Source organism: Sinohyriopsis cumingii, chromosome 2, assembly GCF_028554795.1.
Source record: "Sinohyriopsis cumingii isolate HCF-2022 chromosome 2, ASM2855479v2, whole genome shotgun sequence".
In the NCBI taxonomy this organism is placed as follows: Eukaryota; Metazoa; Mollusca; class Bivalvia; order Unionida; family Unionidae; genus Sinohyriopsis; species Sinohyriopsis cumingii.
Genome location: NC_142962.1, coordinates 130,013,754 through 130,041,380, shown reverse-complemented (window position 1 = coordinate 130,041,380; position 27,627 = coordinate 130,013,754). Strand labels below are relative to the sequence as shown.

Genomic DNA, 27,627 nt, shown 5'->3' with positions numbered 1-27,627 from the left:
AAATGCTAGAAAGTGTGGACTTACTCTTGTTACGTGCATAACGTATGGAATAACGAACGAAAATATTTCCTGCGATAGGTTCAAGTTTATATATAAAAATAAAAGCCTGATCTGACATGTTTACACACACACACACACACACACACACACACACACACACGCACACACACACATTTTTGTAAAGACAGATACAGTTCAATATAGTGATTTATGTGCAGCATTGAATAATAAAGACGTAAAAATTACTCCAGTGACGTGTAATCATATATGAGACAGATAAAATAACTGATTCGTGCCAAAAATATTGTTTTCCAGCTCGAGATGTTGCACAAAGGATAAATCCCTCGTTGTGATGGCGGCAGACAACTTTAACTCCAAATATAACAACCTGCAAAATGCTGCCGAAAAGAGGTCATATCCCGTTCTTTATAAAAGCTCTGAGGAATCAAGTGTAAGTAGCAGTAACCGCTATAACAGTACTGGTGCTGGTGGTATTTTCAGAAATTTTAACTTCCATGATACAAGTTCCAGTCTCTATTATATAAAATGCTCGCACTCTAAATGTTTCTGAAGCAGAAATGAGCCCCGTAAATAAGTATTATTTTCTTTTACTTGGTTTTGCGGATTGAAATATATATATATATATATATATATATATATATATATATATATATATATATATATATATATATATATATATATATATATATATATATATATATATATATATATATATATATATATATATCTTCATCTTTGTTGATTTAATTATTTAGTTATTTTAAACTAAATACCTTTATATATCATATCTATTACAGTTACTCGTTTTCTTTATGCGAAAAATGACAAAAGATGTTATAAAGTTTGAGTTAATATGCTTTTTCAGGTTACGTTGCAGTTCTGCGTTACCAAAGATGACGATATCATAGTTGACGAATTCGAATTATTGGTGAGAAACTCAAGGAGTTCAAATCACGATTGTCAAATACAAAATGCAGAGGACATCAAGAGATATATATTACATACGCCAATGTCAAAAATGGATTCCAGGCAAGTCCCTTAAACAAATATACATTAAAAAATAACAAACCATTGCTGAATTTGCTACAATAAAATTTCTGCCTTACCAACTTTCATTTCTCCTACCATCCACAACTGACTGGACTGTACATGCACTCTTATATTATGCTTCCGTTTATTTGACTAGTTTGTAAATCTTGCTGCGATTAGAGAACCGAAACCCTAAGGTCCTAAAGTCACTTAGATTTGCACCAAATAAGATTCAATAATTATGCAATTAAACTATTTAAAGTTTCAAATCGTAATACAGTCAGTAACGCATTTTCACTGTATTTGAACAGCACTTTGACAGTCGAAGTGGGTCTTATTAGTGAAGATTGTGAAGAAGTAAGTCATAACCAAGACACCACAGTTCCAAGACGACCTCGTGCGATCGTATGCCCTCCGAACAAAAACGGAAAAGACTGCTCATTTCATTGCGAGCCCCATGATAACTGTGCCAGTGGACATTACTACTGTGACAAGTTATCGGGTGCCAAAATCTGCTTGATCGGATGGGAAGGTGCGGAATGTAACACAAAGGTAATCACTGATGAAAGAGACACAAATATCACTTGTGGAGATGTCAATGAGTGCAGAAAAGGAGTCTGCACGAATGGTACGTGCTGCTGTAATAAAGGCTACAGCGGCGTGCTGTGTCACTCAGAGATCCTGGAATGTGAAAGCAAGCCATGCTTGAACGGGGGTACGTGCAAGGACGGAATTGGTGAATTTAAATGTAACTGCCTTCCCGAATATACTGGTATGCAGTGCGAGACGCCCATACCAAGTCCTGTTCCCCTTACAACACTGGGACTGGACAAGTGCCAAAGTAATCACTGTCAAAATAACGCTACCTGCGTGTGGGATGAAGATCTTCATGAAACTTACTGCGTTTGTCCTTCGGGGATTACCGGTGACCGATGTCAGAATGTCAAGTATCTTTTGACTACAACGCCATCTGTAAGTATGAGTTACAATCCTCTTTGGTTTCCTTTCCATTCACGTTTTAACAATGAAAACACTTTTGAGCCTTCGTATAGTGACATATACAAAGGTATTACGTGAATTATTATCTTTAAAGAACACACGAATGATTACACAGTTCTTGTCCTCTGTGGACAGGCGTGCTTTTTGTAAAGGTTAAATTTGATGTAAATTGTAAAATGGGGTTTATACGTGATGTTTCTCATAAGCATGTGTCCCTTATTGAAGGTGCACACAAAGACAGGTTTTACTATGTTAGATAGGTTACTGTCTAAGCAAGTGATTTTTAAAACAAGAGTTTTTTTTTAATACATAATTATGAACTATCATGGATTTCAATTAATAGCATTACCCTGAAGATACTTACAAATAAGAATTGTTATTTAAATACGAACTATTTATCTGGGGAAATTTTTACCCCTTTAGTACATTCGTCACTTCTATTTGAAAACCACTATTAAAATAAATAAAAATCTCTTTCCAGAAAAGAATGGACGTCATGGAAGTAAAAAACAACATTTTCTCTTTTTTAAGTATTTTTTTAAAAATGTAGGTAAAATACGCTAGCAAAATAATCATGTAATTTCAATTCACAGCCAACCAACTGTCGTGCCAACTATTATGGTGAGGGTTGCAACACACACTGCATGCCCGCAGACTCTTGTGACGAGGGTCACTATGTGTGCGAGCCCTCTGGGGGAGTTAGGGTCTGTAGGGCAGGATGGAAGGGCCAGAGCTGTAATATAAGGGTCCTTCCTATGGACAAGGATACCGAATGTCCAGACCTTGGGTGCAAAAATGATGGTGTGTGTTTCAATAGAACCTGTTGCTGTAGATCTGGATTTTACGGAAAGAACTGCGAAAATTTTGACATAGGCTGCTCTAGTCACCCTTGTCAAAACGGTGGCATATGCAGAGATGATATCAGTTCCTACAGTTGTTTATGTTTAAAGGGGTATACTGGTAAAAGCTGTGAAAATGACATTCGGGACACTTTAACAACAACTTTTCAGCCATTGACCAATACTGTAGCTTCGTCCATTACACATGCATCTTCCACCCTATCCTCAGTAGATAATGATTTATGTTTGAGGATAATGTGTTTAAACGGAGGCACATGCTATTTAAATGCTACCGTAGCAACCTGTAAATGCCCGTATGAATACACGGGAAGTACCTGTGAAATAATTTTTCCGACAACATCTCTGGGTATTTCATCAACAGGCCAAGCGACGGTTATCACCAATTTTACATATGGCCATACTACTATTTCGAACACCGAGACTTTCCCCAACATACCGACTGAAAACCACCCTCTCGGTCTTTCTTCGTCAACAGCAACTTTACTGACAGCACCAATTCAACCCAGTAAGAGTAGTACCGTCTCGTATGTTTCAAAAACTGGAGAATTATTTACGTCCACTTATCTTTCAACTACCTCAGCCCTGTTTAATACCCCTGGTCTTACAACAGAAGGAAAGACATATGAACACATTATTACCACCACTCCTTCCTTTGGAATTAAGTATGCCACCAGTGTTCCTTCCTTGGGTGCATCTTTTGGAATCGAAACATCGTTAAGTGTTTTTCATGACGTGTCACCATCCTATTCCTCATCTATTGGATATCTTACTTCGATATCGTTGCGTTTGGAAAGTACAAGCCAAGGATTTAGTGTGTCCACCGTGAAATCTTTTCTTGCCACTACCACAGAGCACTATAGTAGTACATCGTCTTATCAAAGCTACAGAGGCTTCACGACCGTGTTGACTTCATCAGCTCTATATACTATAAATGCAGTTTCACCCACTGAAGTTTCAAAATCTTCAAGTTCATGGATCAATGTATCTTCCAGTTTTAGTCCAAAAAGTGAATCTAGTTCTCCCCTTAATCTTATCATCCAGTCTACTGCAACTACTCTAACGAGTATAAATATAAACACACCATCAGTCAGTAATTTACCGACAGCCTCATCCACAACAATGGAGCTACAACCATCGTCCTCTTCAACCGGTGAAGGAACTATTATCATGTCATTGTACAATAAGACATCTACATCCATAACATCATCCAAATATATTACACAATCACAGCCTCCTAATTATGTAGCGGTGACTAATACCTTTCCACCATCGCCATCGGCTGGATCAACATCTTTTATTATGACAACTATGATAGGAGGATTGAACATGTTGATCACCAATTTAAACACGATTACAACCCCACCGCAACAACTCGTTACGGCTACGACGCCAAAAGGAGAAAACACAACTAAAGGCACACAACCTGAAGTCTATGTGTTCTATTTGAGAGGACGGATCCATAAGACTGCGAGTGCACTAAAGAATCTCAAGGCACTGGTTCAGCAGGCAATTGGCGGCAAAGGTAATATTTAAAAATTAAATTATGCTATAAAAGAACCTTACATGCCCAGCAAAACAATATATATATATGTTCAATCCTCCTATCATAGTTATATATATATATATATATATAATGAACATCACCTGAAATACTGGCAGAAAAAATGAAAAATGTACGATGACGTTAAAGCGGTCTCGCTGGAAATATATTTAATATAACTTCTTATCACAGACTCGGTGTGAATTTTTAATATGGTAATTTTCGATAGATATTAACTAAGCGATTTCTGGTACTCTGCACTTTTCACGCTTTGTATGTTTAACGTGAAATTAATTTTTCTGCACAGGTATGCTCCAGTGGCTGGACATTAGATATTTTGTCGACAAACAGGGGTAAGTTTACCAGGCACTAATTTGGTATCTTGCAAAGTTTAAACACGATTTCGTATGCCTTTGAATTGGTCTTATCTGACACCTTGTTTTATTTTAACTATTCCATAATTTATACTTCCTTATAGGATCGTCGTATTTGGGTATTTTGTTTTAGGCATTCTATCAAATAATATAACAGATCACTTTAGGTGTTCACTTTTTGTTGTGTCGAGCAGATAAAAAAACATTAGGATTAAAATTAAACGATTATAAATGATATAGGCTTTTAAGATGAATTTTCCAGTTTTGTATATACATGATTATATTATTTACCTCAACTTAGAGCAGTATTTATATTCCTGGCCTAACGCAGTATTATTTGTGCAAGACATTTAACGAAGTTTCATTCCAATATTTTTAAAGTATGCGTGACAAGATCTATAGATGGATGGATGGACATATGGGTGAATGTGGTGAATTCAGAGAGGTTTTTTCTTAATAAATGTCATATTGTGTAACCAGGCATCCCTTCACGCAAGCGCAATTCAACCTTACTGGTGGTTATTTATCTGATGAGGATTTCCTAATAGACCTTGAGAAGTCAGTGGCATCCTCTAGTCCATTTCAACGTGCAGAGGCATCCTTGTTCAAGGGCGACACTAAATATTTGATAGACCTATCTCAAGCGCACAACATTAATGTTGTTGGTTATGTCTACAATAAAACAGACATTAAAGATGCCATCTTGAATGTTTGGAAAGCAGATAATATAAGTAAGTAATTTACGAAATAATTATTTATGCGTCCTGAAACATTCTCTGAAGAGTTACAAAACTACAACGTTCGTGCTATAAAAACAAAATTATTAGCTACACGTATAAACATAATTGCTCTGTTTGCTGGTCTAATATTTTGTCGTCTTTATGTTTTATCCTAAGCAAAACACGTTATAGAGGTTTTATTCCAAAGCAAACACGTTAAAGAGGTTTTATTCAAAAGCAAACACGTTAGAGAGGTTTTATTCCAAAGCAAACATGTTATAGACGTTTAATTCCTAAGCAAAACACAGAGAGGTTTTATTCCAAAGCAAAACACAGAGAGGTTTTATTCCAAAGCAAACACGTTAGAGAGGTTTTATTCCAAAGCAAACATGTTTAGAGAGGTTTTATTCCTAAGCAAAACACAGAGAGGTTTTATTCCATAGCAAACACGTTCAGAGAGGTTTTATTCCAAAGCAAACACGTTAGAGAGGTTTTATTCCAAAGCAAACACGTTAGAGAGGTTTTATTCTTAAGCAGTACACGTTATAGAGGTTTTATTCCAAAGCAAACACGTTTAGAGACGTTTTATTCCAAAGCAAACACGTTTAGAGAGGTTTTATTCCAAAGCAAAACACGTTATAGAGGTTTTATTCCAAAGCAAACACGTCTAGAGAGGGTTTGTTCCAAAGCAAACACGTTAGAGAGGTTTTATTCCAAAGCAAACACGTTTAGAGAGGTTTTATTCCAAAGCAAACACGTTTAGAGAGGTTTTATTCCAAAGCAAACACGTTAGAGAGGTTTTATACTTAAGCAGTACAGGTTAGAGAGTTAAAAAAAAGAGTAGATTTGGGTTTTATTTGCTACGAAGATTACTTATTCAGTACTATGAAAATCGAATGTCATGATCGCAAACGTGTACAATACAGTCTTTCATTCTGTCTGACATTGGTAACTCTCTACGTTCTTAATAAAGTTCTTTGGTGATTTACCTGAACTACCTGAGAGTCCCTTTTGATTAGCATATGAGCTGGTATGCAAGCATTCGGGTCTATATGGTATTACGTCAGATTCACAGTTAAGTGCACGCCTCTTCTTAGTACTAGTATTAATGTCACCAAGATAATGCTTGCATTACTTCGAGTTATCGATGGATTACTGTCACTTTTAAAAATTTAAATACAGGTAGAGATATATTTGAAAAAGAAAACCAAACAAGCATGATGTGGCATTTTCTCTGTATCATCTCTTAGATGCAGGTCCATCGCACTGGAATCCTGACCCGATTTCCGAAACGTTTCAACTTTGCACTGAAAGTCATCTCAGATCGTGGATTCTGATAATTGTAAACAGTGATATATTAATTGCATCTACTTTGACTTAGGAGTGCAACATTAAGATGCTGACCTTAAATTTTACTTGAACAACTTTACATAGAGACAACAATTTGAATTCAGCAAGTACTCAACTTCAAAAGTGTCATAAAAACTGAACCTGCAATCGCGTTCTGTTCGCAACCCAAGCTTTTCTAATGTCCCGCAAGATTGGCATCGTAACTATTAGCTGTGGGACTAGCGGCACACTACTTTCTGTAAGATGTGACCATCTTTTCACTGTTAGTACATCAAACGTGTTAACGTAATGCTCCTCGAAAAATATGTAAGGCAGACATTTTCGTAACTTTACAACAATGCTGAAGCTCCATACGAATTGTACAGAAGGAAGCAAGTCTTCTTCTCTTTCTATCAGCCACCTTTGTTTTATCCTACAGCAATGTCTTCTGTCATGCAATTGAAATTATTTAGATCATGATGAGGTCATGAAGTACCACTTGGCCCATTTTTGCCACACTGAGATTGGGTCTACAAATATGTGTTTTTGCTGATATCATTGCTATGCAGTTAAAACTCCGGTAGTAGAAAATGAACATTTTCAAGTTTTTAAGTATACGTTTGCACAATAAGGGATATATAATACTCCTATTTCTTGGCATCCATAGTACCAAGGAATTTAGAATGTGTAAACTACACCAATTAAGAACATTAATTGAAAGACTGTTACATATCTATTTCAGATCCCGATATTCAAATCGTCGACTTAGAATATTGTTTAGCAGAATATGGGTAAGTACAGTCTTTGTACAAAGTTGTTACTGATATGTTTCACGTGAACACATTAAACTCTGTCTCTGACGCAAACGCAATGCCGGATAATATTTGTTTTCAATATATCATCAACTTAATAACTGCATTAAAATTGAAGCGCAATTCTGCGATGAAACGTTTAGACGACTGACTTTTTCTACTTGCAGAATAAAATTGACAAGATTGTCGTACCTTGCTTATTCGAGTGGGCATCAGGTGATGCCATGGGAAATTTCTCAAGACAGGCAAGTTCAGATAGCCAAAGTCTTCGAAAGCCGGGATTTAAACAGACTGACCAGTAGTGTAGTCTCTTGGCCATTTGCGAATACATTTGAGTTGACGGTAAATCAGCGACCCGTGACATTCAACATCAGCGGAACAGAGGAAACAATATCCAGCGAGTGGCGACGTTGTTTGAAAAGTGCGTATTTCTTTGTGTTCATTAAACAAGGAAGAAAATTTAGTTTTAGGGCCATACAGTTTACTTTAAGCCGATTATGACATGTGTAGATGAGTAGTATGATAACATATATTATTTATTATTGCTACGGATAAAGGTCAAAGTCTTATAAACCGGCCCTAACCTCGTTCTCACATCACACGCGCAAACAGTTACTAAGAGTCGTCTGAAGGCATAGGATAGTCATGGGGGTGGGTGTAGTTAAAGGATTTGATATAGATCAGTAGCCAAACAAACCCGCTATTATCATACTGCTTTACACATTTCTGAAATTGTGACGTAAACTCCGTTGACGTGACAAGCACATAAGTGAAGAAATACGTGTCAAGTACATACGTGAAAACATGCAAAAGTACGTGAATACATATGCAAAGACATTCGCAAAGATATATGCAAATGTACATTATCTGGATCAACGCCTATCCTATTAATGAACCGACCGTTATTAAGGGCATTATAAAGCATACATATACACAACCAGTGTAGCCTCATAAGTGCATCTATTTCCTACCGCTCCGGTGGCCTATTGATTAGAGCGTCCGCCTCGAATGCGGTAGGTCGTGGGTTGGATCCCCGGCCGAGTCATACCAAAGACTTACAAAAATGGTATGAACGATTACATCGCTTGGCGCTCAGCATTAAGAGGTTAGTGTTAGGACTGGTTGGCCTGGTGTCAGGATAATATGACTGGGTGGGACATCATGCTACATGTCTGCGGCATGATGCCCCAGTGCTAGACATCACTATAAACTGTCACACTGCAGACATCGTGTCGATATGACTGAAAATTTTTTAAAGCTACGTTAAAAGACCAGATCACACACACACACACACACACACACACACACCTATTTCTCGGCACTTGCTGGCCGATTGATATTGATATAGCCCAAGTGTAACTCTGTATTATGTGTTATTGAAAGCAGTACTGACTCTCAAATAAAGAGGTATTGAATTAAGCAAATAGTAGATATCTGCGTGCATTTCGAGTCTCAAAGAGGAATTAGCGAATTATTGAATTAATCAGGGAAGGGGCACTTCTGACGTGATTATTATTTTCAAAGCGGAACCGAATAAACAGTCGGTCAAACTGGTATTCGTCAACGTGAAAACTACTAAAATTATGGTTGATGGCATAGCTAATCAGCATTTGAGACAGAATTATAATTTCAAAACAATGTATGCTTAATATGATTTTATACGGGACAATGTATGGATATGTACGTAATAAGCCATAGAATAGTAATTCAAAACAGCGTAGTTTTTCACATTGACAAATAATGGAGGGTTATGCACGCACCTTTTTCACTAGCCTGTTTACTTCATGCACGAGTTCTTTTCACTTAATCGTTCAGTGTTATCGGTAGAGTAATTAGCTATCGTGGTATACTTCTGGTCGAGACATTGCAGGTTCGATTCACGCTTGTGGAAAACTGTTTTTCTTGAATGATTTAGGGAACGTCGCACTGAGGCTGGTTGTACATGAAAACGAAAGTGAATCTGATGATGTAAAGTTGTTGTCAAGTATAATTACAAGTCACGCATTGATATTTAATTTGGTTCGAAACAATCTATACCCTTTGTAGTATGTCACTTGGCACTTTAAGGTTTCATCCGGGGATTGAAATTCAAACCGCTGATACGTCTATTTGACGTAATACATTATTGCGTAAAATCTTAAATTATGCAGCGTTCTTATAATCTCAAAGGAATACTGAATCACAAGCACAAACCGAGCGGAGACTGTTTCGTTTTATATCAAACAATTACTGCAGTAGACATAACGGCGAAAAGTTCACATATGGATGCGTAAAGCATTTTGAAGGAATTTATTACTATATGATTTGCGAAAATCTCGTTGCCTAAACAAATGAAATGTTTATAACATTACAGAAAAGATAAAATCGTTATTTAGCTTAAATAAATCATATATATTTGTCAAAGAGGCTCCAAAGACATTGTATGATTTTTCAAACACGAATCCCGAGTTGTTTTGATAAATTAATCGACTTAAGGATTTTATTGGAAACACAACGAAATAGACTGGGTCAAAGTTATGACAAAAAGCATGAAAAGTCATTGTTTGATATTGTGTCAGAAAACTTCAATTCGCGGATGTCAGTGAGCGAACCTGACGACAAAAATTGTGAATATAATAATGTGTCACCTAATTAGAAAGATAATTTCAGCATTGATATAACAACGGCATCCATACTCGACTTCTAGTACAAAATGCTGTACAACGCTGAAAAAGAGGAGCAGCGCAAGCACTGGAAGAAATTCTCAGAAGCTATCGCCAAAAACAATGAAGCAAAAACTATCAATGGAACTAATAAACACTCCACCACATTTCATGTGGCTGCATATAAACGTACAGTCTCGTATGATTCAAGCTGGATCATTACTTGATAGTGGGCCATTTGAGCTTATTTGGCCCGGCTCAGATTTGCAAGAAATTATACGCTTGCAAGCCAATTTCATAATACCCGAAAGAACAAGCCTATGCCTTTTCAAAGGCCTTAGTTACAACATTCGTATTACTGCAACCCAAACTATGACTGGTCACTTAATGGATTCCATACAGTTCTAATATATAAAGCTAGATTTCCTTCTCCTGATTCAGATACCACCTCATGCCTTTAAGGAGATAAAACGGCGATAATTGCAATCACATTTTCTAGCTCGCGTAGGTGTTGGACTAGGTGGTCGTCCATACATTATATGTATTATTGGAGTCAGGTCGCTCAATCAGCGTTGCCCAGCTCACTGATCTGTTCGCGAGTATTATCGCTTACACCACTGAAGATTCACTGAATTTATGATTGTAGAAACATCCGACAATCTCAACACCGTTGAAAAAAAAAGATATAAAGTCAGTTTAAAAAATAGCCAGGATTAAATAAGTTGTTTTATCTGATCCTGGTAAAGTAAAAACAATAAAACAAAACTTGCATCATTTAAAACACTCTTATGTGTATTTGATTTAATTATATCTGATCTAATATATATTGATTTCAATTTAATTGTTTGTTTGTCAGTTTTAATCTTTTATATATTTTTCATTACATAATATTGTAATGTAAATTTATTCACTAGAGATGATACCTTTTTCAGAAAATAGTTTGACCTTGACTGTTCGTTTTGTAAACACCAGGTGTTGATCTAGATCCTGACTTTGATGCAAAATTAGCAGCAACCACGCAAATAAGTTCTATTTTTATTTTAAAACGAGTGGTTGTTGTCGAGGTCATGATGGGACTACATGTTTAAGATGTAAACAATTTTTTTACTTTTTATTTCTTAAAGTAAAATGAGTGGGTTTCATCAGGGCCACACTGGGTGTACGTGATCTTTAACAAGTACATAATTTCGACGAGGTTCTGGAACATGATCACGTTACCCCCTTTTTGCGTTTTAGAATACGATATAACCCTTGTTTTGGAGAGATATTCTCGGTAGTAGTAGGGCTTTATCTTTACACTGGAAGATGTATGTTGTGCTGTTAGGAGTTATTTCAAATTACCTGGATTCAAAAGAATTCTTTTTTTTTTCTTCCTGGAAAATACGTGTGCTCATGTGAAATTCCTGAACAAAGACAGATTTATAAAAATTTATTCAGATTTCCAAAACCGGAGTGATATTTCTTGTTTCTACAAGGAACTGTAGACTTTAGCACCACAGGTTACATCATACGTCATCGTCTTCCATCTTGGATTCTTCGTCGGGACTCGAACTTGAAATCATTAGAACATTTTATTATTAGGACTCCTAAAATTTTATTCGTGGATTATTCTTGGATTATTTTTGGATTTGATTCTTAAAACCGTAAGTTCATATTTTTTCATTTTTACAGAATTTTTCCAGGGAAATTTTCTTGTGTTACTGTTTATTCGAGCCTAAACACGTAACATAAGAACACTATTTTCCCCTATATGCTAGCACGCCGACTGTGAAACAGCTCAAGCCACTCTCGCCGCGGGAGCGTGGGATACGAAATCCAAACGGTATGAGAAAAACTGGCATACTTGTAATGTTAGGACTTTCTCCTGATGCGCCATGATTGATCATGAAACAACGTCGTGAAAAAGTAGCGCATTATTATACTAATATTCCCACACAGGTCAAGCAGGCCGAAATATGACAGGTAGTTAGAGATGGACAAGAGTGGCGACCTCGTATCGCAGCATTTATTTCCACTGAGGCTGCCTCAGAAGCATGACAATTGCAGTCAACTAGTATTTTTAGTTACATAAACAAGATTATCGGGCACATATCCCGATCGAATACGAACCAGGTAATCATGGATTGAAACTCTTTCGAAGATGCCTATGGGTATCGTATCAGAATGCGCTCAAATATTGCACAGCTGTACAAACAAAACAAAAAAGATTTAAATTTTTTTAACAACAACAACAAAATACATGTAGTGTCGACAAGAAAGATCTACAGTTTATAATTAATAGTATTAAGTCCTTAAAATTACCTGATATCGACAAGAAAAATGTATAACCTATAAGTAAGAGTATTTAGTCAGTACTGCTTGAATTCAATGATATGAAAGTAAAATATCAGATCTGGATTAAAGATCATCAGATATGGAAGACGATGTTTAAGAACCACCAAATAAGCTCATAATAATTGCAACATTTCGCAGCCCTATTCGAACTCCTTATTTAACATCATGGCGAATTTTATGGAACAACGATATGGAAAAGAAGTCAAACATATAGCAGATGAAATTGTAAATGAAATCCTGTACCTACACTGTTGTGCCAAGTACATTTCTAATAAGTGGTCAGTTTGTATACCATGCTGGCGTTTATGCAAATTATGATAATGTACATGGACGTATTAGTGGACGTTGACGTGATCGTGCACGTGTATGCGTTTGTCTCTATTTGTCTAAAATCGTGCCATATTCGTGTAGTATCTGTGCATTTGTCACATTGACGAGGGTAATGTTACAAGTAGTCTGATAAAAGCGGTTTTGCTCGGTTACTGATACAAGTTTAAATTTTCTACCACACACGAGTATCATCGGGTATGGGTGCTTTTGTAACTTTGTTTAACTTTGACCTAGATTAGTAACAATATTCCAGAAATGCTATTATCACACTACTGCCTGATACTAAATATTGAGATGGCCATACACTCAGAAGTTGTATGCTTACAGAGTTTTTAAATAACATTTGCCAGTTCTGCAAATTAGGAATATGCATATAGTGTTGCATTACCCTTGTTTGTCAGTAATACCTACGTTTACCAGGTTAAATTTGTGTGTAGGAATTCTAATTTTGTTCATTAACACATTCCTACTTGGCTCTATGTTTACCACAGAAAACCGCACCAAGATAATGAATTGAATATATTGCTACTCGTCAAATTGTTCTGTAAATTAAAAAGCAAATACAACTACACAATAAAATCAAAAGACTACCTGGAATACCTGAGGTGTTGCCAACAATACTATTTTATTGACAGACATATACAAACCCATAGACAGTACTGATTCTGAAGAAGAAAAAGAAAACAACACAAACACAACTAATATATTAATTTGGTCACATCATGAGGAAACCTAATAGTTTAATACCGTAGATCCGGGAGACGAACTAACACGACTGCACTAAGCTTATCGGGCATGCCATCGTCCCTATAGTGACATAGGTGACCTGTCAGTCTAAGTCCCACGAGTCAGATAGGTTCTGGTATAGGTTTTTCAACTGATAATTCATGTCCGCCAAAGATTCCTGCCTCCATGGTTACTCTTTATTGATGTTTACCAAGACAAGGAAACTCTCCTTTGGTACCACGTATACCGTTTTCCACACCACTCTTTCTCCATTGATGCACACTAGCTAGGGTTGTATGCAACTACATGCTAGTTAAGTTAAAAGATACAGGGTCGTTCCCTGATCAGTTTGCACCCTTCGCCATCTCAGTCACAAGAAAAATTATTTATTAACAAAAGTAATAACAGGCAATTGGGAATTATACCAACGCATGTTCATACTATTAACTGTTCAAACAGTAAAGTTTTAGAAGTAAGCAGTATGGAGCAATATCAACATTTAATATAAAGTCTAAATGCTTCAAACTGTGCCCCATTTCCCTCAGATAAAACAGGCCTTATGACAGGTTTTTAAATTTCTTTGTTTGTTCTTCTATTTTTTATTTCTTTTTTTTCTTTCTAATTTGAAAACGCGTAAAATGAAATCTGAGATTGTTTACACAACAGCAACAGGGATCAACCTATATCAAATTGCCCCATTTGGTCAGACTGCACCGTACCATGCTGTATCAAGGTGTGTGAAATTGACCCATCTGGTCAGACTGCACTGTAACATTCTGTATCCACCTATGTGAAATTGACCCATTTGGTCAGACTGCACCGTACCATGCTATATGAACGTGTGTGAAATTGACCCATTTGGTCAGACTGCACTGTAACATTCTGTATCAACCTATGTGAAATTGACCCATTTGGTCAGACTGCACTGTAACAGTCTGTATCAACCTATGTGAAATTGACCCATCTGGTCAGACTGCACTGTAACATTCTGTATCAACCTATGTGAAATTGACCCATCTGGTCAGACTGCACTGTAACATTCTGTATCAACCTGTGTGAAATTGACCCATTTGGTCAGACTTCACCGTACCATGCTGTATCAACCTGTGTGAAATTGACCCATTTGGTCAGACTGCACTGTAACATTCTGTATCAACCTATGTGAAATTGACCCATTTGGTCAGACTTCACCGTAACATTCTGTATCAGCCTGTGTGAAATTGACCCATCTGGTCAGACTGCACTGTAACATTCTGTATCAACCTATGTGAAATTGACCCATTTGGTCAGACTTCACCGTAACATTCTGTATCAGCCTGTGTGAAATTGACCCATCTGGTCAGACTGCACTGTAACATTCTGTATCAACCTATGTGAAATTGACCCATTTGGTCAGACTGCACTGTAACAGTCTGTATCAACCTATGTGAAATTGACCCATCTGGTCAGACTGCACTGTAACATTCTGTATCAACCTATGTGAAATTGACCCATCTGGTCAGACTGCACTGTAACATTCTGTATCAACCTGTGTGAAATTGACCCATTTGGTCAGACTTCACCGTACCATGCTGTATCAACCTGTGTGAAATTGACCCATTTGGTCAGACTGCACTGTAACATTCTGTATCAACCTATGTGAAATTGACCCATTTGGTCAGACTTCACCGTAACATTCTGTATCAGCCTGTGTGAAATTGACCCATCTGGTCAGACTGCACTGTAACATTCTGTATCAACCTATGTGAAATTGACCAATTTGGTCAGACTTCACCGTAACATTCTGTATCAACCTATGTGAAATGGCCTCATTTGGTCAGACTGTACCGTAACATTCTGGTGCTCGAAGTTTTCAGTATGCCTCTTGCACTGTGTGAAAGATGTCTGAAATAATAAATTGAAACAAACGGTAAATAAAGAATCAAAGAAGCACAGAAATTGTAACTTTTACTGCTAGGAGTACGTAATTGAGAGATTTATACATTCCTTTCACATCGTCCATCTTGGAACTGGTGCAAAACAAACGCGACACGGCATCCCTATTGATAGTGAGCTGTAATAATCTGAAACATATTTTTAGTTTTTAGAGTTTCCGTTTTTAGAGCTTAGGACATGCTAGATGTTGTGGAAGAATAGAAATGTAAGTTACCAGCTGCTCGAATGTACAGGTATGTGAGAGTAAGCTGAATCAATATTTTGCACAGTATGTACTTGGCACAGAAATGTCCGGAAGCATTAAAAATATCTTAGATTCATTGAAAGTTGAGTCTAAAGTCCACAGGTACTTTGGAGTACGGTGTTGTCCAATAGTATGTCCCAAGAAAAGGTTACACGTGCCTGGTAAATAGGAACACTTCTTTGTCCGGTAGTCAAAACATAACTCCAACTTAAAAATCATAATTTATCAGTATAATTAAAAATTGATTTAAAATTGTATTGAAACAGTTAAATTGGGAATAATATTGTAATTACTTCCAATGCATCTATTTTCTTACATTAGCTCATATAAATGTCATTTTACACTTCATTTTTCACATGAAAAAAAACAAAAAACTTTTAATATTCCAGGCAATGGAACAACATGCAAAGAAAAATGTAGCGTGTCAGTCGTACTGGGCAGACCAGAAAGAACAATAGTTGATCTGAGGTAATTCTTCCCTGAAGAGAAATCCGTCACTGACTGTACGGTACATAATGTATACCTATGTAGAGTTAAGACGTACAAAGCAGATCTTTGGACGTGCTCACATCGTACACTGTATGACATGAGCTGAAAATGACAATCACAGCTGTAGCTAACTGCAAGTCACCACGACTGTGGTTCAAGTTTTTAAGGTGGTCTTGTATTTTACTTCAGTCCTTTTGTTTATTTGTAGGAAACTTACTTCAGATATTTCTTACTTATGAACCGGGTATTAATTTAAAAATCGAAACTATCGTCAAATTTTGAGATGTCATATTTTGTAGATTTCTAAGTAATTTCTTTATACAACTTAATGATATCACCATTGAGTCTTATTACGTCATCTGGTACTTTTGCCACTTGCTATTTGTAAACAAGATCGAAGTCATGCTATATATATATATATATATATATATATATATATATATATATATATATATATATATATATATATATATATATATATATATATATAACTTGGGAAAGATAATGGAAATGGAACCAGGCTGCCCTTGTTATTTAGGTTGCCAAGCAAGAAAGTGATAACTGAAAGTATAATGCACGAAGAATATATTTACTGTTATAATTCTATTTATATTAATATTAAATAAATATTAAGCTGTAAGAATCTGCTTCCTTGCACACAGTTCACAAATATAATAAAGTCAGGCCAAATCCAGGGCTGTCCACCACCTTGATGATCAACTGAGGCACCAATTCAAGACTGTACGTGGACCACCTCAGGCCCAATTCAGGGATTTTCAGAGATGATGAATCCAGTTTTATCAAGACATGTTTGTACAGGCGATGTTATATAAATAAAGTTTGAAATTCGGAAAAATGTCGAGAAACACCAGATGGTTTGGTATTTGAAATCCCTAATTCTTCCGATATCAATGTAAGGAAGCGATCAAATAGAGGTTAAGAACCTTTGTGCATTAAGTGATACATATAATTGTTTTAAAAGAAGTAAATGATGAGCAGAGATAGGAAAGTAAATTGTGCTATGTCTGTCATAAATTCAAACAATGATTCTCCTTAATTTTTGGAAGCCTCGATTGGTGGGTTTTGTTGCAATCCGATTAAGTGATAATATCTGGTATGACTTTTTCATTTTGCTAGACATGAAGTGTCCACATTAAACTATTACCTGAAGGTAAATTATGAAATGATAGATCCAGTGTTTGCAGACGACACCGTTAGACAGTGCGGGGTATGCATTATTCCACAGTGTCATCAGTATCAGGGAGCCACTGTCATGAAGCTAACCTATATTGACACAGTCGGATGGCTCAAACTGCGCATGCTGAATAAAATCAAGTCAGACATCCATCAATCCCGTATGATCAGGCAAAGTCGACAGGGTTTGTAATATAATTCTTTTCTCCACCATAGTCATATTAACAGTCACTACTTTTTTTTATATAGAATTGCTTTAAGAAAGTCTTGATATAATTTAATCCATTATTGATATTTACAAAAAGAAAACTTCCTAAAATAATCATCTTTGTCATACATTTTAATTTCATGAAGGATTGAGAATTTTTAAGTCCAACACTTATAGTTGACCTCAACATTAAGATGCCATATTAGTTGCTAACGAACGTCTTCACATCAAAAACATTCTTTAATATACAAACCGATCTTGCATCTCAAACACAGCATAATCAAGTTTTGATGCAAAGCATACATATATGTGATGGTAATAAAGTTGTCTAAGTTTGATAATAAGTAATGTTGTCTAAGTTTGATAGTAATAATATTGTCTATGTTTGATAATAAATAATGTTGTTGGCACTTCGTACTAAATGAGATTCGACAGATGCATAAAGATTTCGATCAACTCTGCTTGTTTTATTTATCGTTTATTTATCCGACCGCTTTCTTTTTCAGAAAACTCATATTTATTACCGGACAATGCAAGAGAGGAATTTATCGATACGAATAGGCAAGTCGCTTTCTTTTTGTTCATTTTTGCTGTTACAGTTTGGTGTTATGGGATCGTTGATATATTGAAAAGGAGAACGATACTTTTAAAATAGTAAATAATGTTACGTAATACGTTAAATCTTAGTGTCCATCTAAAATAATATCTCAGCATAAAGTAGGTAGCTCAGCTGAAAGTCGAAATATAATTCCTAGTCTTGAAATGAAAATATATAAAGTTATGACTGGAAAAAAGCTAGTAGTTAGTACGTATAATTCCAACTATTACGTAGCTTGATGGAGCAGTGCAGTTATGATATAATTCAACCATCATGTATTCGCTGTCTTTCCCTACCAGGAGCACGATTACCAGGCTTTGGTACTTGCCAGAGTATATAAAAGACCACAAGAAGGACACTTGGACAAATCCGGACTCTTACGGAACTATGACTAGTATGGAAGAGCTGCTGGGTCGATTAAATATCTCTGTTGTGCGGGCACCTGTCGGGAAACTCTATCGGATCTCACTTCTGAACGAACGGCAAATGTCCGAGTTCAAGAATGTGGTAGAGAATGCTCTTCGTTCTATATGGACATCATTCCATTCAGGTGAGTATCCCCAAGCAAGGCTATATATACATGATTTTGCTAACGTCACATTATGATGCTACATGTCTATACCTTTTACATTATCTTTATAGACACTAGCATCTCTTTATCTCTGCCTTTGCTTATAAGCGAGTGCCCTTTACGGGAGCAACTTCTAGTCAGGTGTTAGAGTTGGGGAAATTTCATCTGTGCGTTTTGGGTACGTTCTGCTCCATTGTGTGCACTATTCATCCTGGGGGTACATTATCAGGTGTATTTACAATAAATTCCTGTACATGACTGCGCTGTGTCTCCGATCCCCTTTACATGGGGTATTTACAAATACGATTCTCAGATTTATTACTTCAAATTGGGTGTCTGACTCGAACACCGAGTGCTAGATTAGAGAATCTGCATATCTGCGCGTGTGTGTGTGTGTGATTTGGATTTTTAACGTAGCTTTAACAGTTCTTCAGTAATATGGCTACGATGTCTGCAGTATGACAGTTTACAGTGATGTCTAGCACTGGGGCATCATGTCGCAGACATGTAGCATGATGTCCCACCCAGTCACATTATCCTGACACCAGGCCGACCAGTCCTAACATTAACCTCTTAATGCTGAGCGCCCAGCGATGTAGTTGTTAGTACCATTTTTGTAAGTCTTTGGTATGACTCGGCCGGGGATCAAACCAACGACCTCCTGCAATCGAGGCGGACGCTCTAATCACTAGGACACCGGAGCGGTCCTGTGTATCTGCTTTGACGTGTATATTATCATATAATGATGATCACATTACGGTTAAGAATAAGTATTTATATTGGTTTTCTATAATATGTATATGAATGTAAAATGAATGTAAATTCACTACGGGACATGACTGGACAAATGCACTGTGGGACATGATTGGGTAAATTTACCGTGGGACATGATTTGGGTAAATCCACCATGAGGATGACTGGTAAATGTACTGTGGGACATGATTTGGGTAAATTTACTGTGGGACATGATTAGGTAAATTCACCCCGGGGCATGACTGGACAAATTTACTGTGGGACATGACTGGTGCACTTTTACTGTTTGACATGATTGGGTAAATCCACCATGAGGATGACTGGTAAATTTACTGTGGGACATGATTGGGTAAATTTAATGTGGGACATGATCAGACAGATTTGCTCTGTGACATGATTGGGTAAATTTACCAAGGGACATGATCAGACAGATTTACTGTGTGACGTGATTGGGTAAATTCACAATTAGGCATGGTAGGATAAATTTAATGTGGGACATGGTTGGGTAAATTTACAATGGGGCATGATCGAATAAATTTACTGTGTCATGTTTGGTGATCTTTTCAAGGGACCTTGGGCTGCACACCCTTATTCAAAATACGATGAGGGCCGACTCCCTTCCCCCGACATTTGATTTACGTTACGTCAAGTATTTGCTTTCATTTGTAATGAATCCATAGTTCATACCTCTAGTTGCAGTTGCCTCAACCGATTCTGTGAAAATACAAACCCTTGACTGGAATGTGAACTACTTATCGGACAATGGGTAAGTTATAGTTATACACGTGCTTTTGCTTTTTGTTTCAGTTTGCATTGACTACAATCGCACGAAGAAGTAGTGATAAGGACACGCTTCTGGCCACACGCTAAAATTTGAGGCAATCACTGAGTGGTGAAGAACATAGTCTTCGTCATGCAAAAATAGGATTAAATAATAACCATTGCCTACTTAATGATAACAGTATTCCCAATAAAGATGCAAGACTCATACATGCTATACCACTATGAAGTTTTATATTTTGCTTATTTAGTCAGGAAATTTTGTGTAGGGTAGGCAATTCAGGATAGCATGTTGCCACCATTTAAAGACCCCAAAATGAACGATCAATCAATATGTGCTACAGATGTCTTTGTCCTGAGATAACTGAGCTGAAAATTTAATGTAAGCAAACGCTTCTTTATAGAAAATTTCACTGCCCCATGACATTTAATTACGGCGGAAGAATGACTGATGACGAGACTTTATGAGAACAGCTCATTGTTTTCAATGTGCCACATAAAAAACAATTAAAGTAAATGTTATAGTGGGTAACTTTGCTTTTTTGATATGTCAGTTTTAAAGGAATGTCAATCTGCTGACATAGAAGGAACAAACTTGACGATCTAATTTTATTTAAACAACAAACAGCTATGTACTGAAAGATAATAAGACGTGTAGGCCGAATTTTCTGTTTGTGTTTAATGAGATGCAACTCTAAATCTCTTATTGCTAGCTTTTTTTCTGTTCCATAACAGGACAAGAGTGACAGTGATCGGATACAGAGTGACGGTATTAGAAGCCGACTCCAGTTCTAGCAGTCTTACAGAACCTCAGCTGAGCATCGTGGAGGAAGGACTGCAGAAGTACGAGATTGCATCCTGTTCGTGCACTCCCCACAGACGCCGCGAAATCTACGTTCTTGGAGATATCCTGCCATATAATTTCTCAGACTTTGAAGGGGCAATTTCTGATGCATGGAAGGAAACAAACGACTGTACGTAGAATTAAGAAGAACAAGAATCTTGAGAAATAATGCTAATACAAAATCGACCTGGACCTCCTAGAATAACAGAATTTTAAAAAGACGCACCGATGTGGAATTATTAGAATATTCATTATTAATATTCATGGGCTGGATAGGAAATTCAACCAGCGGTTACACAATTTATGTCCAGGGACAAGATTTTCTAAGTCCTAGGCACAAATGTGGGTCCAAACGGTTTTAATTTTCCTTTCCTGCTTACAAATATGGGTAAAAGTTAATTTTCTCGCCCGCCATAAACAGTATTGGTCAATATTCATCTGTCTATAAAGATACTTTCAAATGCCAATCATTTAAGTGGAAAGTATTGTGAAAATAACACATTGGACATATATTATACTTTAAATCATTCTGTACATGAGTTACATCAATTCTACAGAAGCTTAAACAGTGGTGTAACTGAAAGAAAGAAAGAAAAGAAAACCAATATGCACGTCACCTTATCTACTCTTGGAGTAAATAGCAATCTAAACTTCTGGTAGAAGTTCAAGATAACTCTGCCAGCAGGGTGATAAAAAGAAAGGTGATATATGCATTGGTGTGGTTATAGGAAAATCCCACCAACGAGGTAAGATGATAGGAGCTGGAACTCTGGGAAGCCTAGTTACTGTCTGCAAATATTTTCTCTTAGATGGAATTTCGCTGATTCTATTTTTCTCAAATATTTGATTTCAATTTGTGTCAGATATTTTCAACTGTACGTCATATAGGTCAAAATGCTGACAATAATTTCATGTGTATATTGTTAGTATTACTTCGACCAAGAAATTATATACAATCAATATTTAGAATAAATTTACCACATTTATTATTATTATTATTATTATTATTATTATTATTATTATTCAGTTTTCCAGGGTAACATCAGTGTAAAAATTGTCCAAGGTACAACAGGATTTAAAAGTTCTGACGGGTAAGAGATTCAGTTTTTTTCTTGAATGTATTCTATAAATTTCACAATGTATTCGTATAAATTAATGATTTAAATTACGCACCAATCCAACTTCAACAAACCCAGAACATCAATATATAATATAAGAAAAGACGGATTTAGTTGACATAGTCAGTCACTTATAATACCATTTTAATAAAGTTTACCATAACAGATATAACTGGTCTGAAAATAAAGATAACGAGATCACCTTGCTTAAAGATCAGCTTTTACAGTTTTCCACTGATGTTTCGTTTCAATGGACTGTAAAAGTTGACGTCAGCGTTTGTTTCGAAAATATCTTTTCAAGTATTAAAAACTTTACTTAGTAAGTGTATCACCTCAAATATGAAAATTTAATAAATAAAAATGTGATATCTTCGACACGGCTGACTATGCCGATAAATCAGCCCTACACCTGTAATGAAACTGACTGGCGGTTTATATCGCCCGTCAGTATCAACACCGGGGGTGGGGACTTTATACAACTAATAGCTGACCACAAACTCGCGTCGAAATAAATATAAAACAAGTGCATTTTGAGTAGAAAAGAACCGCTAAGTTGAGTAACATTTTTGAAATCTGAGAAAATTTGCACAGACACACTCATAATACATACAAAATGGCTCAAGTCATCGATGTAATTGTCGACCTATACTTCATTCAGAAGAAAACAAATTCCATCATAATTAGAGAAAACGCTGAAATTTGTGAATTAAGTCGTATGATAGCTATCATTTGAATTTTGATGTATTAGTTTTGTATTGAAAACGGGAAATCTCGTTGATCCATATTTTGCAGGAAAGATGCAACCCAGCTAACATATTTCGTGTCCGCTTCATCTGGTGGGATCCCGGTAGATGAAAGAGACCTAGATGAACCTTGTGTAGAGACCTTGAACAGACACCTGAATACCACGGGCAGCGGAATGGCTAACCCATTACAAATGAAAACCCCCAAAGAGCAAGACGATTTTGTAAGTATCACTCAACATTTAGTCTCCATACAGATGCAAATTCGACCACTCTCATAACGGCATAGATTTTGCAATTGATTCACACTTTTGTCCGCCGTCATTAAAGATAATTCGCATTTACATGATATCAGTAAAAGAACAGATATACATATCTAAAAGGTAGAGGTACTTATCATGTGTACCCTATTTTTCAGAAATTGGCTCCTCAGTTATCTAATTTTTTAAAAAGGAAAACACTTTTATTTAGCGAATGAAAAGATAAAGTTGCAGAAATATGAACGAAATTATAAAAACACTTTAGTTTAGCGAATGAAAAGATAAAATTGCAGAAATATGAACGAAAATTATAAAAACACTTTTATTTAGCGAATGAAAAGATAAAGTTGCAGAAATATGAACGAAAATTATAAAAACACTTTTATTTAGCGAATGAAAAGATAAAGTTGCAGAAATATGAACGAAATCATAAGTTAAATAATTGCATTTTGATCTTGGCAAAATATCCGTAATTTGGTGCTATTCGTCCGCATATCAGCAATTATGACGAAAAATTGTTGTAATGCAGATAAATTAGCATATGTCGCTAGTCCATCTCGTACCGCATTTTTCAAAGGCTGTTCAACTTCAAATGTATCCAGATACATGTACCAAAATAAGTAAAATTCAATTTGTAGATACTTTGAATAATATAAGAATTCATATATTAGATTTACAATTTCCAATAGACTTGTTTCATTTAATCTTTTCGGTTGCTTTCAAGTCATAAACATCAATTAATTAATATGTGATACTAGGGCAGATTTAGCAAAGTCACACGAACGTCATTGAGCAATAAGGTGTCATAGCAGACATGACATTCATAAAAATTGCTAAATAATTTATATTTATTAGTTTTTACAAGGTTCATGGAAATGTTTATCAGATGCAGAAATATGATATTCACTGAGGCATCAGGCCTCTGGTACAAACCCTTATATTAAGGTAGTCATTGCGCATCAGAAATTGAGAATGTTCATCGATATTTTATGACAATTTCGTTTCTCTTTTTTCAGCCCTGGTGGTTCGTTGTAATTGGTATAGTTCTCTGTTGTGCTTTGATGTTAGTCACCATCACGGTGTTCTCTTTAATTGTCCGATACAAAAGGTAAGAATAGCTCCTCTGTTGTAAACCCTTGTCATATCTGATGCAATGAAAATCTGATTTATGTGTTTTATATTGTTACTGCACCAGGATTTAGATTTTCAAATATCTCCACATCATAACTTCTAATGCACATGCCTTTCTTTTGTTTGATCGATAACATTCCTTTTTTAAGCAAGCCAAGTACCATATGCATAGTATTCAGATATATAAAGCCTATCAAAATTATATTTTCATCAATATGAAACCTTCGTTCCATCCTGTTGCACCATTGAAATGTCAACACAGTGACAATATAGAAATTTATGAAGACTTCCATGCCAAGATGACATTTCCATACAAGGGTTTGCAAGTTTTGTACTTCTTTGGTGTGAAAATATTCAGGTTAAATTAACTTTAGCAGCAATGTGACAATGTTTCTGCAGAATTCTATGTCATGCCTCAGAATGGTCTGATGACGTAGTTGTGTGCTAAGGCTGGCAAGACATGGGTCCTTGTTTATCAGAGGGCAAAATTGTGTCGGATGATGTAGTCGCGTGCTAATGTTGGCAAAACATGGGTCCTAGTATATCAGAGGGCAAAATTTTGTCGTATGATGTAGCCGTGTGCTAATGCTGGCAAGACATGGGTCCTAGTATATCAGAGCGCAAAATTTTGTCGGATGACGTAGCCGTGTGCTAATGCTGGCAAGACATGGATCCTAGTTTATCAGAATGCAAAATTTTGCTGGATGACGTAGTTATGTGCTGACGTGGACCAAACATAGGTCATAAATTATAATATTGCAAACCTTTGCCATATATTAATATTATACCAAAGTTTCAGCAGACTACTGAAACTGATATAGAAGTTTAACACAGACATGTAACAGTCTTGATGAAACCATTTCCATTGCCACTGGAAAAGTATTGCCCATGATACAAATACTTTGCGCAGAAAGACCAATTGTTAACTTAAGTATTTTTAATGATTGATGTACATCCCCCATTTTTCAAGAAGCCGAAGTTTTTGTTAATTCAATGCAAAAAATGGAATTTGCTGCAAATAATTTCCACGGTAAAAACTAAGAAATTGTTATCTGTGTTATAATTACTTTCTAACTTTGCTCATGTTGGAAATACAGTAAAATCCTTATTAAGCAGTGAGGAATGAGAGGCAGTTCACTACTATCATTTAATTAACCAGACCTTGAAGAGTGCCAGCTTTATGTAAGTGATTGCTTAATATGGTGTCTTTTAAAGCAAGTTTGATTCTGTTGCATTAAATTGCTTTGAAAAATATAATGGCAATACAAATTGTGATTTAATATATGCAATATTTATGTGGCGGTGTCACTAGGTACAGCAAGTCACGGACACTGAAGCAGCACCCAGAAGATATCAATGCTTATGACCAAGAACACTTCTCCATGGAACCCACCTTCGACATTCCGGCTTATAACATAGATGAGCCAGATGTAGAGAATGACTCTATAAAGGCAGAAACATACATAGTCAACTCCTGAAACCATCGTCCAAGTGCTTCACAAAGACCTAATGCATTGGTTGTGAAAAAAATACTGATATTGAACAGTAGTTAGTTTCATGGAATTGGGGAGAGCTTTGTCACCGGATGATTTGTATACTGCAAGAACATTATTATTGAGTGACCAAATGTGTACGATGGTATGGATTACTGCATTTTCTTGCACACAACGTGCAATGTGCTGGTAGATCTAGTTGTATTTTATCTACCGTTACGTGTACATGGCATCTTAAGTTTAATGTCAGATCTACAAGAAAAGCACGTGCAAAGCTAATAAAAACGTTTTATACTTATATTACATTAGCTGTCTGGCTGCCAAATGGAAGATATTTCATACCAATGCAATGTACACTGACTTGAATCCTCGAAAGCAAATTTACAATATTGTGTTAATAGAGGTATATTCTATGTTCTTTCATTCCATCCTGTGTTTTTATGCAGTGTCACCAACTCCCAGTACTGAAGAGGATGCATGATTCAGTGACTTTCATCCATTTGCCTGAATGTTTTTCTTTTTAATCCTCCTTGTTGCGAATTGTGAATTGAAACAGATATATACAATAAAAAATCTTCATTTCACTCATTCATTTTTCCAATCAAGCAAGCCCTCCTATAAATCCATAATAACTATTATGATGGGGCAAATCAGCTTTCAACCATGTCATTCATTCAGCTACTCAATGTGATACCTACATGACTCAAAGTTGACTGACTACATTGTTAACATTGTTTAGAATGACAAATGCATGTAAAAGATTTCTTGACAAATTGTCACTGACATACAGTGGTGGACCTTTATTACAATTCGTGCATATTTACAAAAAACACAAACTTTTATTTTTCATAGTTAATTCCTCATAATTTTCTTCTTGAGCATTACTTTTTTCTACTTGATAATAAAGCAATTTTACTTGAACATTTTTTTAAATATTTACTTTTTTACTTTATTAAATATTGATATTTATATTTACTTATTTTGACATGTTTACTTTTCTTTATTTGTACACAGTGATAAGAATGGAAAGAAACTGAAAATAAAACCTTTCTCCTGTAACTTCACATTATTTGTTCCTTAATATTTGCACTTCAAGTGAAAAGAATTATGAATAAGTTGTCAGTTTTTAGGTCTATTGTAAATACATTTTTTCACAGCCTAGATCTAGTGCTTAAAACACATCTTGCAATATCATCATGATTTTCCAGAATCTAAATCTTGTAGCTACTGAAAAAACTACCCCTAAATAAAAACTATGATAAAATTAAGAACAGCTTTAGAAATACTATGTTTTCTTTCCATGATTTTCTCAAAATCATAAGCTTTCTATTGGATATTGATGTTTCTATGGCTCCTGATGCTTCACTGTAATGTATAGATGCACTGCAAGTGTGTCCAAAAACATGTAATGCATCAACATTCTGAGAAGGGGTTGACCAGTTGTAACTGTTAATCATTCCTAGAAGAGTACAAGAAATCATATTTATACTTTACTTTCATACTCAGCAAAAGAACTTACCAGTACATTACAAATAAAATGAGGGGAGTCAG

At 36.0% G+C, this 27,627-nt stretch overlaps 1 protein-coding gene across 1 annotated transcript; it reads left to right on the top strand.

Annotated features, from left to right (window-relative positions):
• Window positions 1-1,185: 1,185 nt before the first annotated feature.
• On the top strand, window positions 1,186-26,987 carry LOC149805829 (uncharacterized). The gene is made up of 17 exons (XM_089934837.1): window positions 1,186-1,193; window positions 1,362-2,022; window positions 2,643-4,431; window positions 4,757-4,802; window positions 5,304-5,554; window positions 7,614-7,662; window positions 7,851-8,104; window positions 16,284-16,362; window positions 17,521-17,762; window positions 18,292-18,346; window positions 18,683-18,933; window positions 20,401-20,473; window positions 21,223-21,461; window positions 22,359-22,422; window positions 23,242-23,416; window positions 24,469-24,560; window positions 25,896-26,987. Exons 1-17 carry the CDS (start codon window positions 1,186-1,188, stop codon window positions 26,059-26,061), a joined length of 4,494 nt encoding a protein of 1,497 aa, XP_089790963.1. The 3' UTR covers window positions 26,062-26,987.
• The last annotated feature ends 640 nt before the right edge of the window (window positions 26,988-27,627 follow it).